Source organism: Peromyscus eremicus, unplaced genomic scaffold, assembly GCF_949786415.1.
Source record: "Peromyscus eremicus unplaced genomic scaffold, PerEre_H2_v1 PerEre#2#chr22_unloc_1, whole genome shotgun sequence".
Classification (NCBI taxonomy): Eukaryota; Metazoa; Chordata; class Mammalia; order Rodentia; family Cricetidae; genus Peromyscus; species Peromyscus eremicus.
In genome coordinates this window covers 6,275,310-6,291,650 of record NW_026734286.1, presented here as the reverse complement: position 1 = coordinate 6,291,650, position 16,341 = coordinate 6,275,310, and the positions used below count along the sequence as shown (strand labels likewise).

General features: G+C 48.5%; 1 protein-coding gene across 6 annotated transcripts in view; it reads left to right on the top strand.

Moving 5' to 3' along the window:
- The first annotated feature begins 49 nt into the window (after positions 1-49).
- Positions 50-16,341, top strand: part of Catsperd (cation channel sperm associated auxiliary subunit delta) — a 51,231-nt gene continuing 34,939 nt past the window's right edge. Inside the window, exons 1-6 of one of the 6 annotated variants that reach the window (XM_059252173.1) lie at positions 50-213; positions 3,606-3,660; positions 3,843-3,919; positions 5,026-5,098; positions 6,875-6,992; positions 8,452-8,516. In XM_059252173.1, the coding sequence (XP_059108156.1) occupies positions 65-213; positions 3,606-3,660; positions 3,843-3,919; positions 5,026-5,098; positions 6,875-6,992; positions 8,452-8,516 (537 nt within the window). In that variant the 5' untranslated portion in view covers positions 50-64. Of the gene's footprint in view, positions 214-1,361; positions 1,496-3,605; positions 3,661-3,842; positions 3,920-5,025; positions 5,099-6,874; positions 6,993-8,451; positions 8,517-16,341 lie in introns of those variants that run through there. The other 5 variants (XM_059252174.1, XM_059252175.1, XM_059252176.1 and 2 more) reach the window with 5 other exon arrangements.

Below are 16,341 nucleotides of genomic sequence, written 5' to 3'. Positions count from 1 at the left end.
GGCTGCGCACGTGACGAAGCGCGCGTGCTACCGGCTGGGGGCGGGGCTTGGAGAAGGTGGGCGGATGGGCGTGGCCAGAGGGGGACCTGGCGTGAGGCTAAGCGCAAGGCGGGCAGGAAGTGGAGGTGGAGTCGTGGTCCACGGCGCGGGGCGGGGCTTGGAGCCGGCCGAGGTGGGGGCGTGGCCCAAGGAAGGAGACCGGGTTTGGAGGAGGTGGGCAAAAAGTCGGGACGTGTTGTAGAAGGCTTGAGGAAGAATGACTTGAAGGGGCGGAAGTGGTGTGTGGTCCGGATGGGGAACGCCCCACGGGGCGGGGCTTGGAGGAACTGGAAGCAGGGGCGGGATCGAAGGACGACTCAAAGGGCGGGGCTTTGAAGGTGAGGGTGGGGGCGTGGTTAGAGAGGTGACCCGAGGGGCGTGGCTTGGAGGGGTGGGACGAGGGTGGGGCGGGCCCAGATGCAGTGGGTGGGGCTTGTTGTGGGCGTGGTCAGAGCTCAAAGCCTCAGGAGCGGGTCCTGGAGGAGGCGTGGTCCCTTCCTGTTCAAGCTGTAGTTTCCTATTTTCATCATCCTGGGTAACGTCTCTGTACGGAAGGCATAAGAAGGGAAGTACAGCACACTCCTGCTTTATAACTTCAGTCTTATTCTTGTACAGTGGTGATACACAGCAACAGGTTCCACCATCTTCACTCCGCACTGGAGGAGGTGCCTGTGAAGGGCTTTTGCCTCCCTCTCTTCCGCACATAGCAGGCCTTGCGCATACGTGCGTGCTCCTGTGTGGACAGAGATCCATAACGCACTTCAAGGGAGCATCCCAAGCGACACAGTGCGCATGCTGAAACTCTGCAAAGCAGCTGGTGGATTTTTTTTTTTTTTTTTTGGTTTTTCGAGACAGGGTTTCTCTGTGTAGTTTTGGTGCCTGTCCTGGATCTCGCTCTGTAGACCAGGCTGGCCTCGAACTCACAGAGATCCGCATACCTCTGCCTCCCGAGTGCTGGGATTAAAGGCGTGCGCCACTACGGCCCGGCAGCAACTAGTGGATTTTATGCATGCCCAAAGCCCTGGTTCCACACCCACCTGTTTAAATGTACATTCTATGCAGACTTCCTAGAATTCATTTGTGCATGCTCACGAATCTGACTTATGGAGCTGGGAGCCTGGGGGCTAACTCTCAAAATGTGTATGCTCCGGCTCCATATTGCTCATGCCCACTCCTTCCACTTGCCTCTGAGTAGACCTATTGGGGCTTTGGGGGAGATTCTGTTGCGCAGGTCCAAAAGATCCTGATAGTAGCCTTCTTACCAGGTGCGCATGCCCAGACTTGGGGGAGGGGAGTGGAGTGAAGTGGCCCACCTTAGGTTCAATGCGCATGCTCAGACTCCTCCTCAAGCTCCTTGGCCGTTGAGGAGCGGTGTTAGCTGTGGACGACCAGGCAAGATGCTGCTGTTGATGCTGGCGGCGGTGGCCACTGTGGTCAGAGCGGAGCCACTGTGCCGGTGCGACTGCCTAACCGGGATGTGATGCAGCTAGAGGTGGTACGGGGCTGACTAATGTTAGAGCCGAGGCCTTCTCTCCAGCCCCACTGAAGGAATCAAACTTGACACATCCCTTTCAAGCACATCACTAAAACCTAGTGCTGGGGTGTGGAACCAGGGCCTTGGCATGTATAAAATCCAAGTTCCTGTGTGGTCTGAAACCTGTCCCACCATCCATCCCAAAGCTGCTGGTATCTGAGGCTAGTTAAATCCTGCTGGGAAGGGTGCTGTGCATGGTGCCACGGTTAGCAGCATCTCTGAGCGCTACCGTGCGATGGCATCTCTATGTGTTGCTAAGTGACCCCTGAACCCTGAATCATCAGCAGAGTCCAGCAAGGCACTTGGTTGCTATGAGTTACATCCAGCCTGGGCTACATAGTCAGACCTGTCTCTGAATTAAAAAAAAAAAAAAAAAAAAAATTGTGCCTCAGCCTCTCGAGTGCTGAGGTGGCAGGTGACAACACTACCATCCGGGCGTCCCCGTTTATATATAGATTTTAGTAACTTGCTTCCAAAGATACCGTCCACAAAGAGCCACGGGGACCAGAGGGGTGTAGGTGCCCCAGACAGGTGACTTGTCCCACACACAAGGAACTTGTTTGCTTTAAAACAGCAAAGCACGAAGTAGGGAAATTTAAGAATACTTGTGCAAAAGCAGCTTCTGGTGAGGGGTGGGCTGGAGCTCCGTGTGCAGAGACCTGGCCCAGCTGGTGACGCCTGAGACACCTCCAGCACCACAGCCTGCGTGGTGGCTGCCCTCACAACCGTGAGGAAGAAGAGGTGGGAGGATCAGGAGACCCAGGCCAGCCTGGGCTACTTGTTCAGCCTGTCTCTGAATAAACAGTGAAAGGAAACTGGAGGGACCCCTCAAGGAAGAGAGCCCCCTTAGCACCAGGCCCTGGGATCCATCCCCAGCACTGTGCATGGGATGGGGTGGGGATGGGTAAAATTCAGAGTGCCCGGACAGCATCAGGTCCCCTGGGACTGGAGTTACAGACAGTTGTGAGCTGCCATGTAGGTTCTGGGAATCTAACCCGGGTCCTCTGGAAGAGCAGCCAGTGCTCTTAACCGCTGAGCCATCTCTACAGCTCCTGAATTTTTTGTTGTTACTTATTGATTTTTGAGACATGGGTTCTCTGTGTAGCCCTGGCTATCCTGGAACTCACTCTGTAGATGACGCTGGCCTCAGACTCACAAAGATACGCCTGTCTCTGCCTCCTGAGTGCTGGGATTAAAGGTGTGTGCCACACCTGGCTAATTATTTAATTTACTTGGTGTGTGTGTGTGTGTGTGTGTGAGACTGTCTGTCTGTGTCTGTGTGTGTTTCTGCATCTCTGTGTATATGTATGTGTGTTTGTGTGTGTCTGTGTATGTGTGTGTTTATGTGTGTCTCTGTATGTCTGTGTCTGTGAATATGTGTATGTGTGTGTATGTGTGTGTGTGTGTGTCTGTGAATGTGTGTGTGTGTGTGTGTGTGTGTGTGTGTGTGAAGTCAGAAGACAACTTGCAGGAGTCAGTTCTCTCCACCAGGGTCAAACTTGGGTTGTTAGGCCTTTTCAGCAAGCTCCTTTCTGTAGTGCGCCATCTCATGGGCCCAGTCTTTTGTGTGAGTGTGAGCCTTGGGGTCTCTGAATTCTCTGTCTCTGCCGCCTGCCTCTGTGGTAGGCACCGGGCTGACCGAGCCACAGCCACCCTGCCCAGCTCTTGCGCTATCCCGGCAACCGTGTCAGGAACAGCTCCCACCAACATCCAGTGCTGTAGGACTCCCAGAACCCTCGAAGCCCCAAGACCACATACTGTGCATCAGTATGTCCGGAGGCAGCGTGGCAGGAAAGGCTACGACTGCTCAGCGCTTAGAGAACCGGCCGCTCCTGCAGAGGACCCAGGTTCCGTTCCCGGCGCCCACACAGCGGCCTGGGGCACCCAGTGCTCCCTGCTGGCTGCCTCGGGCACTGCATACATGTGGAGCCCAGAGAGACAGGCAGCCAAAACACCCGCACAAGGAAAGTATTTAAAAATAGAATAAATGAAAAGCCAAATACTGACAGTTGCTGTGTTTTGATCCCCCTAGGCCGTTCAACGTGAGGACCGGGAAAGTGTTCGGTTCCAAGCCGCTACCTGAAGGGGTAAGTGGTTCCTCGCACGCCCGTTTCTCCATGGCTGCACCGCACGCGTTCCTAGTGTGTTCTTTCTCTGCTCTCGATCTCAGTGGCCCAGACTGGGGTCGAGGACCTGAGCTCTGGTCCTCCTGAGTACCGAGGGGCAGGCCCGGCCTCCTCCTGGCTGACCGGTCTGTGCTGTCCCGCAGGACAAGCTGTTCTATGCCTTCAGCTCCGTACACGTGCTCAGGGACTTCTGCCATAGCAACGTCGTCCTGTACCTGGGGTGAGCTGCTTCCTGTCTCCTTCCCTGCTCTCCTACCCCTCTGCCCCTCTCCTTCTCCCTGCCCTTCCCCATGTTTACCCTTGCCTCTCATTTTTTAAAACCCGACCAGCTCTGGCCCAAGTTGTCAGTCTGTGACCCACAGAGAATCCTCGCTGGGCTGGGTATGGACACAGAGGGGGAGACCTGGGCACAGGCAAAGTATTGCCACTCAGGGTACAGGTGCCAAGCCTGCGGCTTCTGCCAATCACAGGTTGACAACACAAAACAACAAAAAAATTATTTTCTTGGCTTAAAAATTTTTTAATTACATTTATTTATTTGTGCGCATGTCTGAGTGTAGACATGTAGAGGTCAGAGGCCAATTCGTGGGGGTCATTTCTCTCTTTCCATACTGTTGGTTCTGGGGATAAAACTCAGGTGGTCAGGCCTGGGGCATGCATCTTAACCATCCAGCCATCTTACTGGTCCATGTTCCTTTTTTGTTTGTTTGTTTGTTTGTTTGTTTGTTTGGTTAGTTGGTTTTTTCCAGACAGGGTTTCCCTATGTAGTCCTGGCTATAGACCAGGCTAGCCTTGAACTCACAGAGATCCGCCTGGCTCTGCCTCCTGAGTGCTGGGATTAAAGGCGTGCGCTACTGACTGGGTCCCTGCTCTTGTATTTATAGACAGACTCTGACTCTATATCCCCAGGCAGCAGCCACAGGCCTCAGCCTCTGAAGTGCTGGAGTAGATTGCTAGGTGCACGGCCACTGCTGGTCACTGGTCACACACACGTCTATTTCTTTGTTTATCTGTTGGCCAGGTTTTTTTTTTTTTTTTTTTTTTTTTTTTAAAACTGGGTCTCATGTAGCCCAGGCTAGCCTGAAACTCTTGATCTTCTGTCCTCAGACTCTGAAGTGTCGGGACAGTAGGCCTGTGCCACCCCACACCTGGCATATTTCATTTGTGGTCATTTTGTCTCTGTGTCATTAAAAAAAAAAAAAAAGTGGGCAGACGCAGTATAACACAATTCTGGGTGACTCTGGGCTTACAGGGAACTTGGAAGGGAGAGGGTCTTAGGACTGCCCAGCCTGAGAAGCTTCCTGACCACCTTTTTCTTGGTCACAGGAAGAAGATTTTCATATCAAAGGACAATTTCGAGAGCAGTCTCCCGCCACTCATCATTCCCAAGTCAATGAAGGTAGATATTTCCCCAACTGTGACTCCAAATGAGCTACACTCAGGGAACTGTGGGGTTCGGGGCCTGGGTTTGTCAGCTGCGAGATGCTGAGTCACAGGCAGTCAGAGATGATTTCATGCCACCCTTCTCCTCCTCTTCCTCCCCTCCCTCCCTCCCTCCTTCCCTCCCTCCCCACCCTCTCCTTCCCTTTCTCTTACTTTTCTTTCATCCTTGTAGTTTTTCCCTTTCTCCTTTTCTGTTCCCCTTCCCTTAAAATGTTCATTTGAGATTTCATTTATTTTCGTTTTACGTAGATGGTGTTTTGTCTGCATGCCTGGTGCCCAAGGAGACCAGGGGAGGGTGCTGGATCCCCGGGAACTGGAGTAACAGGTGGTTGTGAGCCTCTGGGGGTGCTGGGGACCCAACCTTGGCCCCTGCAGGAGCGGCCCGTGCTTGTAGCCGCTGAGCTCTCCAGACTCTCTGAGGAGTCTCTACTGAGAAAGAAGGGTGCACACAGGTCGATGGAGACCAGCTCTGCCTTCCTAACTTAGCGTCTGGGCCGATAATGTGGAAGAAACAAGTGAAGTAGTGGCTGAGGAGAGGGTGCCCTGAGTCAAGGGAGGGTGTGACCGCAGAGTGCCAGAGAAGCGCAGTGTCGCAGAGGGAGAGGAAGGAGGGCCTGGAGCTCACTGGTCACCAGCCAAACAGAACTCCAGGTTCAGTGAGACCAGACCTCAGAATATGAGATCAGAGGAGCTCAGTGGTTAGAGCACTGGGTTCGATCCCCAGCACCTGCATGGTGGCACACAACCACCTGTTACTCCAGCTCCAGGGGATATGACACCTTCTTCTGGCCCTTGAGGTGCCTGAAGGCATGTGCCAGATACACATAAATAAAAATAATGACTCTTTTTAAAAGTTGAATTTACTTTGTGTGTGTAACTCCATGTCTATGCACCAAGTGCATGCAGTGCCTGGGGAGGCCAGAAGGGGGTGTTGGGTCCCTGAATCTGGAGTTACAGGTGGTTGTGAGCCACCTTGTGGGCACTGGGAACGGAACTCTGATCCTCTGGAAGAACAGCCAGTAGTCTTAATTGCTGAGCCAAGGTGCATTTGTAGGATATGCTGAAGAGGCAGGAGAATCATGAGTTCAAGGTCTGGACTATACCTTTAAAAATAATACATGCTGCCGGGCGGTGGTGGCGCACGCCTTTAATCCCAGCACTCGGGAGGCAGAGCCAGGCGGATCTCTGTGAGTTCGAGGCCAGCCTGGACTACCAAGTGAGTCCCAGGAAAGGCGCAAAGCTACACAGAGAAACCCTGTCTCAAAAAAACCAAAAAAAAAAAAAAAAAAATACATGCTTAAAAAAATAATTAGGTGGAGTGGTACAGGAAGAGCTGGGGGCGTTAACCGCTGGTGTCCACATGAGCACACGCAAACACGTGCCACACACAGTAAAAAAAAAACAAATATCTATTGCAGGGAGTGGTGGTTCACGACTTCGATCCAGCGTTTGAGAGACAGGCAGGTGGATCGGAGTGAGTTTGAGGCCTGCCTGCACGATGCACAGTAACTAAATAGCGAGTGTTACTATCCAGAACAGTTGATTCCTAAACTAGTATCCTGCCTGATTAGCTGCAGCTACCAGTGTGTACTTGTGATGAGTCATGGTCTGGGTCCCCCCCGCCACACACACACCTATGGACCATGCCCTCCCTGTGAGCCGGAACCAACCCTGCAGCCCTTCAGAGGCCCACGTCAGGCATTCTGTCACAGTGTATTGTCATTGTCCTTAGGTGGGAACAGCGTCGGTCACAAGCGCTTTATTCACTTCTGGTTCAAAACTACTGTTTGTGGTGAATAAGAAAGTCTACAATTACAATTACCTTTCGAACAGATGGAGTAGAACATTAGGTTTGTGGTCTCCCGTTCCTGCCCCAGATCTCCTGCCCCACCCCCGCCACCCTGGGCCCTCTGCTGTCCCTGTTCTTGGCTGCACTTTGTTTTGTTTTGGAGACAGGGCCTCATGTAGCCCAGGCGGGCCTCAACCTAGCTAGATAGCCAGAATGACCTTGAGCCCATGGTCCCTCTGTCCCCTCCACTGCAGTGCTGGGGTAGCGGGCATGTACCACCATGTCTGGTTTATGTGGTGCTGGGGTGGAACCTGGGGCCTGTGCATGCTATGTGGGAGCTCTGCCCACTGAGCCACAGCCCCATTCTGAAGTTTGGTGGGTTTTTTCTCCCCCTTTTATTGTGTTGTGTTAGTGTTTGCCTGCATGGCTGTTTACCACATGTGTGCAGTGCCCATGCAGGCCAGAAGGGGGCGTCAGGTCCTATTTCAGAATATTTGCTTAACTATGCAAAGATATGTTGCATTTGTTTAACTATGTAAAGATGTGTTTGCTGTGTTACCTTGCCTGCCTAAGGCACCTGATTGGTCTAATAAAAAGCCAACTGGCCAATAGTGAGGGAGGAGGTATAGGCGGGACTTCCAGGCAGGAAGGAGGAAGGAGGCTCTGGGGAAGAAGGAAAAGAGACGCCAGGGAGATGCCAGGGGCCAGCAAGACAGACATGAAGGAAGCAGGAAAGTAGGACACACAGAATGAAAGAAAGGTAAAAGCCCTGAAGCAAAATGTAGATGAAGAGAAACAGGCTACGTTATAAGAGCTAGTGGGACAAGCCTAAGCTAAGGCCGCACATTCATAATGAACAATGAGTCTCTGTGTCTTTATTTGGAAGTTGTTTGGCAGCGCAAAGAAAATTCCAACTGCAGGGTCCCCTGGAATTGGAGTCGCAGATGGCTGTGAGCTGCCATGTGGGTTCTGGGAATTGAACCTGGGACCTCTGTGATAGCAGCCTGCTCTCTAACCACTGAGCCATCTCTCCAGCCCCTGGTTTTTTTTTTTTTTTTTTTTTTTTTTTTGATGATGTTGTTTGTTTTGTTTTGAGAAAGGACATCACTCTGTAGTGCAGGCTGGCCTCAGATTCGCAATCCTCCTGCCTCAGCCTTAAGTCCTGAACTAACAGGCATGTGCTGCCATTCCTGTCCTAATAGTTAACTTTGGAGAACTCAAAATATGCAGCCAGGTGTGTTGGCGCAGGACTCTGGGCCCAGCATTTGGGATGTGGAAGCAGGAAGTTTCAGGACTTGGATGTCCACCAGGGATGGATAGCCAGTTGTAGGCCAATGAGATCCTGTCTCAAAAACAACAGCAAAAAATCACAGCTGCCTATGGCTCCACCTCCAGGGACACGACACCCCCTCCTGGCCACTTCAGGCACCTGCACTATGTACACACACACACACAAATAAAAATAAAAAATTCACACATATATATTTATAATGTATATATTTGACTTATCTCCCCTTCAGGTATATCACAGCCTGTCTCACACATCAGTGGCGACAAATGTTGTTTTAAAAATGAATTTTGCCTGGTAAGTTGGAATCTTTCATAAAAAAAACAAAAAAACAAAAAAAAACCCCCACTATTCTATTCTAAGTGCAAATACTTAGGAATGATCTAGGAACCTGTAAGTATAAGTGGCCTTAGGCGGTGTCGTTTCCCCACACTCAGAGGAAGGCTGGCCTGTGAGGTAACCACCCGTGAGATAACCTCCCGTGGGAGTGACCAGTCAACAGAACTCAAAGTGTGTCTTCCTTTATTATTGTGTGTTGGAATGTTTTCTTGGTTTTTGAGGGAGGATCTCATATAACCCAGGCCAAATATGACTCTGAACTCTGGATCCTCCTGTCTATGCCTCCAAAGGAGCTAGGATGACAGGCATGACCTGAACACACACCTTACACTGTCTTACACAGTTTGTTTGTTTAATAGACAGGTAAGTCTAGGGGTGGAGGCAGGCGGATCTTCATGAGTTCCAGGCTAGTCTGGTGTTCACACTGAGTTCTAGGCCAGCTGGGGCTACCTAGAACCTATCTCAAGAGATAGAGAATGTGATTGCCCCCTCAGGACCCAGCTGGTGGTCAGCAGCTGGGACCTGGAGGGTGGCCCGGGGAGCCCTGCCTCAGGTCCACACTGCAGTGCCTGTCATTCTGGAAGGTGGCCTTTTCTATCCCCTTCACCTAATCCGGCTTTTAGATCCCTTCTGCCCCGCTCTGTGCCCAGAGCGGGTGGTGTGAGCGTGCTGGTCCTCATTCTCATTCTCAGCACCTGCCGCCATTGGGATTCTCTGAATCTGCTGCTGCTCACTGTCCAGCTCTCCGTGGCCGGGGCTGAGAGCAGTGTTTGCCTTTGGTGTAAACAGATGTTTTGACCCCTGCCAGTTGAGCTAAAGGATGGTCTTGGGTCCCACAGGCCTGTGACCGCAAAGTTTCAAGCAGGTTTAAAAACTGAGGCTTGAGCTCCCTCCTGTCACTCGCCAGAACGCCAGCATTGCCACCAGAACGCCAGCATTGCCCTTCACAGGAGGTGGGGCTGAGCAGCCCCCTGTGGCTTGGCCCTCCTCCTGCACCCCACATAGCACTTCATGGCTGTGAAAGCCAGCCAGCAGGGAGGATGCTTCCAGCTAATTCATTCTGTGACTGGTGACCAAGGTGTGTGGAGTCCTCAGCAGTAGGGTCATGTCAGCTGATAGACAGGGTCTGGTCGATGACCCAGAAGCCTGTTGTTGGGGGCCTCAGGGCTTCCCTGGCCAATGGCTCCTGTGAAGCCTCCCCCATCCGGCATGAGGCGTTTGTATAATACCCACAGCTTTGAGGAGTGGCAGTGTCCGGGCCTTAGGCTCTCTTCCCCAAGAACTCTTTTCAAAATTCATACACACACTTTTTATTTATTTACTTATTTTTATTTGTTTGTTTGTTTTTTCAAGACAATGTTTCTCTGTGTAGACCAGGCTGGCCTTGAACTCACAGAGATCCACCTGTCTCCTGAGTGCTGGGATATTGGAGGCCTTATGGAGAGCCTGCTCCAAGGCCACCTCCAGGGTAATGGAAGAAAATCCGCAAAGGCAGCGAGGGCTTAGGAAAAATTCTTATCTATCTGAGGGCTAGACGTTTTCTCTCTGGGGGTAATTAGAAATAAGTTTCTGTCTGTCTGACTGGTGTAATAAGGAAACACACAAGCCTTCTGATGTGAGCTTTCTCTTTTACTTCATCCTAAAAATGGTCTCTGAGTCTTTCTGTCTCCCCACAGCTACACATCTCCACATACATCTTTTCACATGGCTACCCACCTTTCTTCTACATACATTTCTCTTCTGCATCTCTTCTCTTTACAGCTTCATCTTGTCTCCACACAGTTACAAGTCTCTTTGGCACAGTTATATCTACATATTTCTTCTCTCTACTCTGTTACATTCCTGTAGCTAGAGTTTTCCTGCCTGGCCCACAGTCAGGGCAAATCTCTCTCACCTGCCAGTCCCACAGCCTCTCAGACCCAACCAAATAAACACAGAGACTTATATTGCTTACAAAGTGTATGGTCGTACCAGGCTTCTTGCTAACTGTTCTTATATCTTAAATTAATCCATTTCTATAAATCTATACCTTGCCACGTGGCTCGTGGCTTACCGGCATCTTCACATGCTGTTTGTCATCGTGGCGGCTGGCAGTGTCTCTGACTCAGCCTTTATTCCCAGCTTTATTCTCCTGTTTGTCCCACCTACCCTTCCTCCTGCCTGACTACTGGCCAATCAGTGATTTATTTACTAACCAATCAGAGCAACACATTTGCCATACAGAACATCTCACATCTTGTCTCCACACAGTTACAAGTCTCTTTGGCACAGTTACATCTACATATTTCTTCTCTCTACTCTGTTACATTCCTTTACATATTATTACATCATTTATTCACTCTGGACTCACTCACTCATTCATTCTCGCATCTCACTCTCACATTTCTTCTTCTCTGCCCAACTTTGAACAATTATATGTTACATTTTCTCTGTCCACGCACACCTATACACACTCACATATTCACTCTTTCCCTCTGCCCAGCTCTTACACTGTTCCTTCATATCATTCGCCCTCATTCATTTTATCACATTCCCTAATGCTTCTTCTTTTTCATCTCTTACTCGGCGCACGCGTGCACACACGCATACGCGCGCGCGCGCTGCGCGCGCGCGCGCGCACACACACACACACACACACACACACACACACACACACTTCACTCAGGTTCAGCAGCAGCTCTCACATTCCCTAATGCTTCTCCTTTTTCATCTCTTACTCGGCGCACGCGCGCGCATGCACACACACACACACACACACACACGCGCGCGCGCACACACACACTTCACTCAGGTTCAGCAGCAGCTCTCACATTCCCTAATGCTTCTTCTTTTTCATCTCTTACTCAGCGCGCGCGCGCGCACACACACACACACACACACACACACGCGCACACACACGCACACACACACGCGCGCGCGCACACACGCGCACACACACGCACACACACACGTGCACACACACACACGTGCACGCACACACACACTTCACTCAGGTTCAGCAGCAGCTCTCACATAGCTCTACATTGCCATCTCTCTCCACACCACCACTGCTGCTCTCTCACAGCCAAACTCTGGACAATTATAAGTTACATTTTCAGGGTTCTACCCATTCTCCCAACACAAGGTAACATCATGTAGTTTCTCTTAGACTAGTAATGTCACATTGACCCATGCCGGTAGCTCTAAGTCGGTGAGGGATCCCAGACAGTAAGCAAACGTTTGGCCGAACATTGAGCCTGTAGCATTAACTGAGGCTGGGACTACGTGCAAAAAGTCAATTACTGAGAAAGTTATGACTGAAGTTGCTTCAACCTCTGAACTTGAATAAGCAAAATAACAACTGGAAAAATGACCTTGTATAAATGTCTGTAGGGGCAACCAGCCTGCTTTGAATCTGCTCTGAAGTCTAAAAGCTGTCTATGTAAAAGGCTGTCCTAGTAACTGAAAATCCTACGTCAGTCTGAGTAATGTAAAATATCTTAGTATTGTACATCAAAATTATACAGCCTAAACAGAAATCGTAACCTGATCACCCACAACTATAAGTGTGCCCAAAGATGTAAAACACACTACCACAGGGGTGTGGAGACCCCCACAGCTGTTCTTATAGGGAGGCACAGCAGTGGCACCCGAGGAAGTTACCGGTAGAAAACAATGTCATTTGCAGTCAATAACAAAATGGCTTTGCCAAGTGGGGCCCCAACAGGGAATCGTGCATCTGGAGGGTCGACCTGTCAAACACTAAGTTGTCACCTGCTGTATACTCCCACAGCCCTCGGCACTGGGATTAAAGGCGTGCGCCACCACCTGGCTTGGTGCCCCATCCCTACAATCTCAGTACTCAGAAGGCTGAGGCAGGAGGACAGCCATGAGTTTGAGACTAACCTTGGCAAAACAGTGAGAACCTCAATAAATAAATAAACAGACAAAAAGAAAAAACAAACAAACCAACAAAACAAAAACCAAGAATCAAAAAAGAAAAAAAAAAAAAACAAAAAAACGAGAGCAAAGGCCAGACGTGTGGCTGAATGAGTAACGGTAGCACACCAGGAAACTTAGGTGAGACAAGCAAAGTAAGGGTTCTGGGAAGAGGAAGGTTGAAGTCACAGGAGTCACCAGGAGACACCGGAGACATGCTGGAGGACAGGTAAAGCCGTGAGCCACATGGTAATACATAGATTAATAGCAATGGGTTAATTTAAGTTGAAAGAGATAGTTAGTAATAAGCCTAAGCTATCGGCTGAGTATGTATAATTAATAATAAGCCTCAGTGTGGTTGTTTGGGACCTGGTGGGCGGGATAGAAACTTCTACCTACAAGGAAATGAGGTTTGGATGTTCTGGTAGCCTTTCCTCACCTGTGAATTCATCACTAGGTGGGTTTTTCAGGGAGGGATCTTCCTGAGTACCCCATCCCACTGGGTCAGGACAGAAATTTTTATGTCTTGTGTCTTGAAATTCCTGCCCTTTCCGAATGATCAGCACAGTCATGTAACAGACTGCCTGTGGCTGTCCAACCCAGAGGTAAACTGAGAGGTCCCAGACTGGCACTAGCTGGCTACAGCTGTGGAAGCTGGGCGTCCAGGGCCTCCAGTTATCTGGGACTCTCCAAGGGACTCAAAACACACCTCACACTATTTCTTATAACTTACTTCTGGATTTTAACCTTTAATATTTTTAGACGGTGGTTTACTTGGGAGGGGGCCACTGAATCCACCAAAAGTGAAATCATGGATAAGGGATTAAGTGAGGCAGAGTGAAACCACCAAACTAGACCATTCCATGAGTGGAAAAACAGTTTATTGGAAGTGGAGAGTACAGCGTGGTGGGAATGCATGTGGGATTTATGTGAGTCAGCTTGGTGAGAGTCTCTGAGCTGAGGCAGATGTGTTGGGTTAATAGGGAACCAGGTACACTCCCAAAGAGTGGTAATTGGCCGTGGGGGGCAGGGAAGTAATGCTTTCCTGACATAGAAATGTACATCACGGGACTTTTGAGGAATGCTGTCTTTAAGTTTCTGTTGATCTGGTAGGAATCTGCCCTGGTTTGGGCCTGGGCCATCATCTTAGGCTATTGTCAACAGCACCGCCATTTGTGGGGCCAGGGGACACATACTCTGTGACCTAACAAGGGGGAGCTACTGTCCAGAAATGTCATCTCCACAGAACTGTCCTCCATCCACCCCTTTCATAGTCACACTTAATCTCCCTGGAGACCACCCGCCCCTGTACCGTCATTGTTTTAGGAATATATGGTAGTTTGTAGGTGGACTTTTCTCTCCCACCCGCCAGTTCCCAAATAACTGACACAGAGACTTAATATTAATTATCAATGCTCAGCCAATAATTCAAGTGTGTTACTAGCTAACTCTTAGAACTTAAATTAGCCCATTTATGTGAATCTGTATTCTGCCACATGGTGTTACCTCTCTTTCATCTTTACTGCCTGTCTCATCTCCGTGTCTCTGGAGACTCCTCCGACTCTGCCCTCCTTCTTCCCAGTGTCCTCAGTTTGGCTCTCCTGGCTAACCTTATTCTGTCCAGCTGTTGGCCAGCTTCTTTGTCAAACCAATCACAGTGACCTATATTCACACAGTGTAAATATTTCACATTTCCCCCTTTTTGTCTAATTAAAAAGGAAGGTTTTAACTTTAACATAGTAAAATTATATACAACAAAACAGTTATCAATTAAGAATTACAGTTACGCCGGGCAGTGGTGGCACACGCCTTTAATCCCAGCACTCGGGAGGCAGAGCCAGGCGGATCTCTGTGAGTTCGAGGCCAGCCTGGGCTACCAAGTGAGTTCCAGGAAAGGCGCAAAGCTACACAGAGAAACCCTGTCTCGAAGAAAAAAAAAAAAAAGAATTACAGTTACAATATCTAGTCTATTTGTGTTTGACAAAATCAGAGAAAACACTCAATTATCTATTTTATCTTGGTGAATCTAAAGTTTTATATCTAATCTACCTTATATCATAACTGAGGAAAACTGTTATTATAACTATCTAGCCTTCAGTTCCATCAAAGACACCAGAAAGATGTAATGTTACCTAATGACAGGGACAGTCACTCAAAGTTGGGGCATCTATCTTTGGCCTGCAAGCCCAGCATATCTGACAGACCTTTTCCAGAAGCAAGAAATTTTGAAAGACTGCCCTACCTTGTCTTGGCAAAGTTCAGCAGTCACCTTTTGTGTGTCCTGCTGGTCCAATTTGGACAGTAACTGTCAGCAATTTCTTCAGCAAGGGCCATTTCTTTGCCCACATGGCTAGCTTTTGCCATAAAGAAAACAAACTCCATAACGAGTTTCTTTGATCCCCATCATCCTCTTTGAAGTAATTGATGCTGCCAGGAGCAGATGTGTCTTACTGTCGACAAAGTCTAAGTTATTAAAACATTTAAAATGTCATATTCTGTACATCTTTGAAGTGTTTGAAACTTACTTACCTAATTAAAAATATATTTGTATACCTAGAAAACCTAACTAACATGACTATAAGTTTGACTATTATAGATGACTATTAATCTGTATTTCTTAATTATATATTACATTTTATTTGAGCTGTATAAACATAATTGTTGTAGAATATTATTTTAAGCTGTGTTACTTTTGTTTATGTTGCATTTGCTTAACTCTGTGAAGCTGTGTTACTTTGCCTGTCTAAAACACCTGATGGTCTAATAAAGAATTGAACAGCCAATAGGGAGGCAGGAGAAAGGATAGGTGGGGCTGGCAGGCAGAGAGAATACATAGAAGGAGAAATCTGGGAGGAGAAAAAGAAGTAGCCAGAGAAGGAGGACCCCAGGGGCCAGCCACCCAGCACTACACAGCCAGCCACTGAGTAAAAGTAAGATTTACAGAAGTAAGAGAACAGGAAAAGCCCAGAGGCAAAGGGTAGATGGGATAATTTAAGTTAAGGAAAGCTGGCAAGAAGCAAGCCAAGCTAAGGCCGGACATTTATAATTAAGAATTAGCCTCTGTGTGATTTATTTATGAGCTGGGTGGTGGGCCCCCCAAAAGAGTAAAAAAATAACCAACAACATATAATACCTTAAACAAGAAATATACATACAGTATAACAAAATAGCTTTAAATTTGTATCAATAAATTAAAATCCATACCAATGTAAAATATATGAGCTTAACAGTTGTTTTTTGGATTAAAGTAGATTTCATAATCTACCCTTTTTCCCATCATAATAATATACATTTTCCCCATCATTTCTATGTAATATCCCCTTTCTTCTTTAGAAAGAGATTGACGCACCGGGCGGTGGTGGCGCACGCCTTTAATCCCAGCACTCGGGAGGCAGAGCCAGGCGGATCTCTGTGAGTTCGAGGCCAGCCTGGGCTACCAAGTGAGTTCCAGGAGAGGCGCAAAACTACACAGAGAAACCCTGTCTCGTAAAACCAAAAAAAAAAAAAAAGAAAGAGATTGACTATGACCAATAACAATTTATAACCAACCTCCTAAGAAAAGACAAACATCTATAATCGATTTTTGGGGAATGTGGACATAGTTCTCTAGACTACTTCCTGATGATTGGGGGTACTGGTAATCTTTTTGAGACCCTGAGAAAATTTAGGATAATTGTTAAGTCTTGGCTGAAGTATTCTGTGAGGTTGGATCATCTCAGTCAGCAGCCTTGAAGCTGTTTTGGATGTTGGATCATCTGGGCCGTTTTTATTGGTGTCTGGGTTCCTTGCTCTGAAAATGTATAAAATTTTAAAGGTTATATATATATATATATATATATATATATATATATATATATATATATAT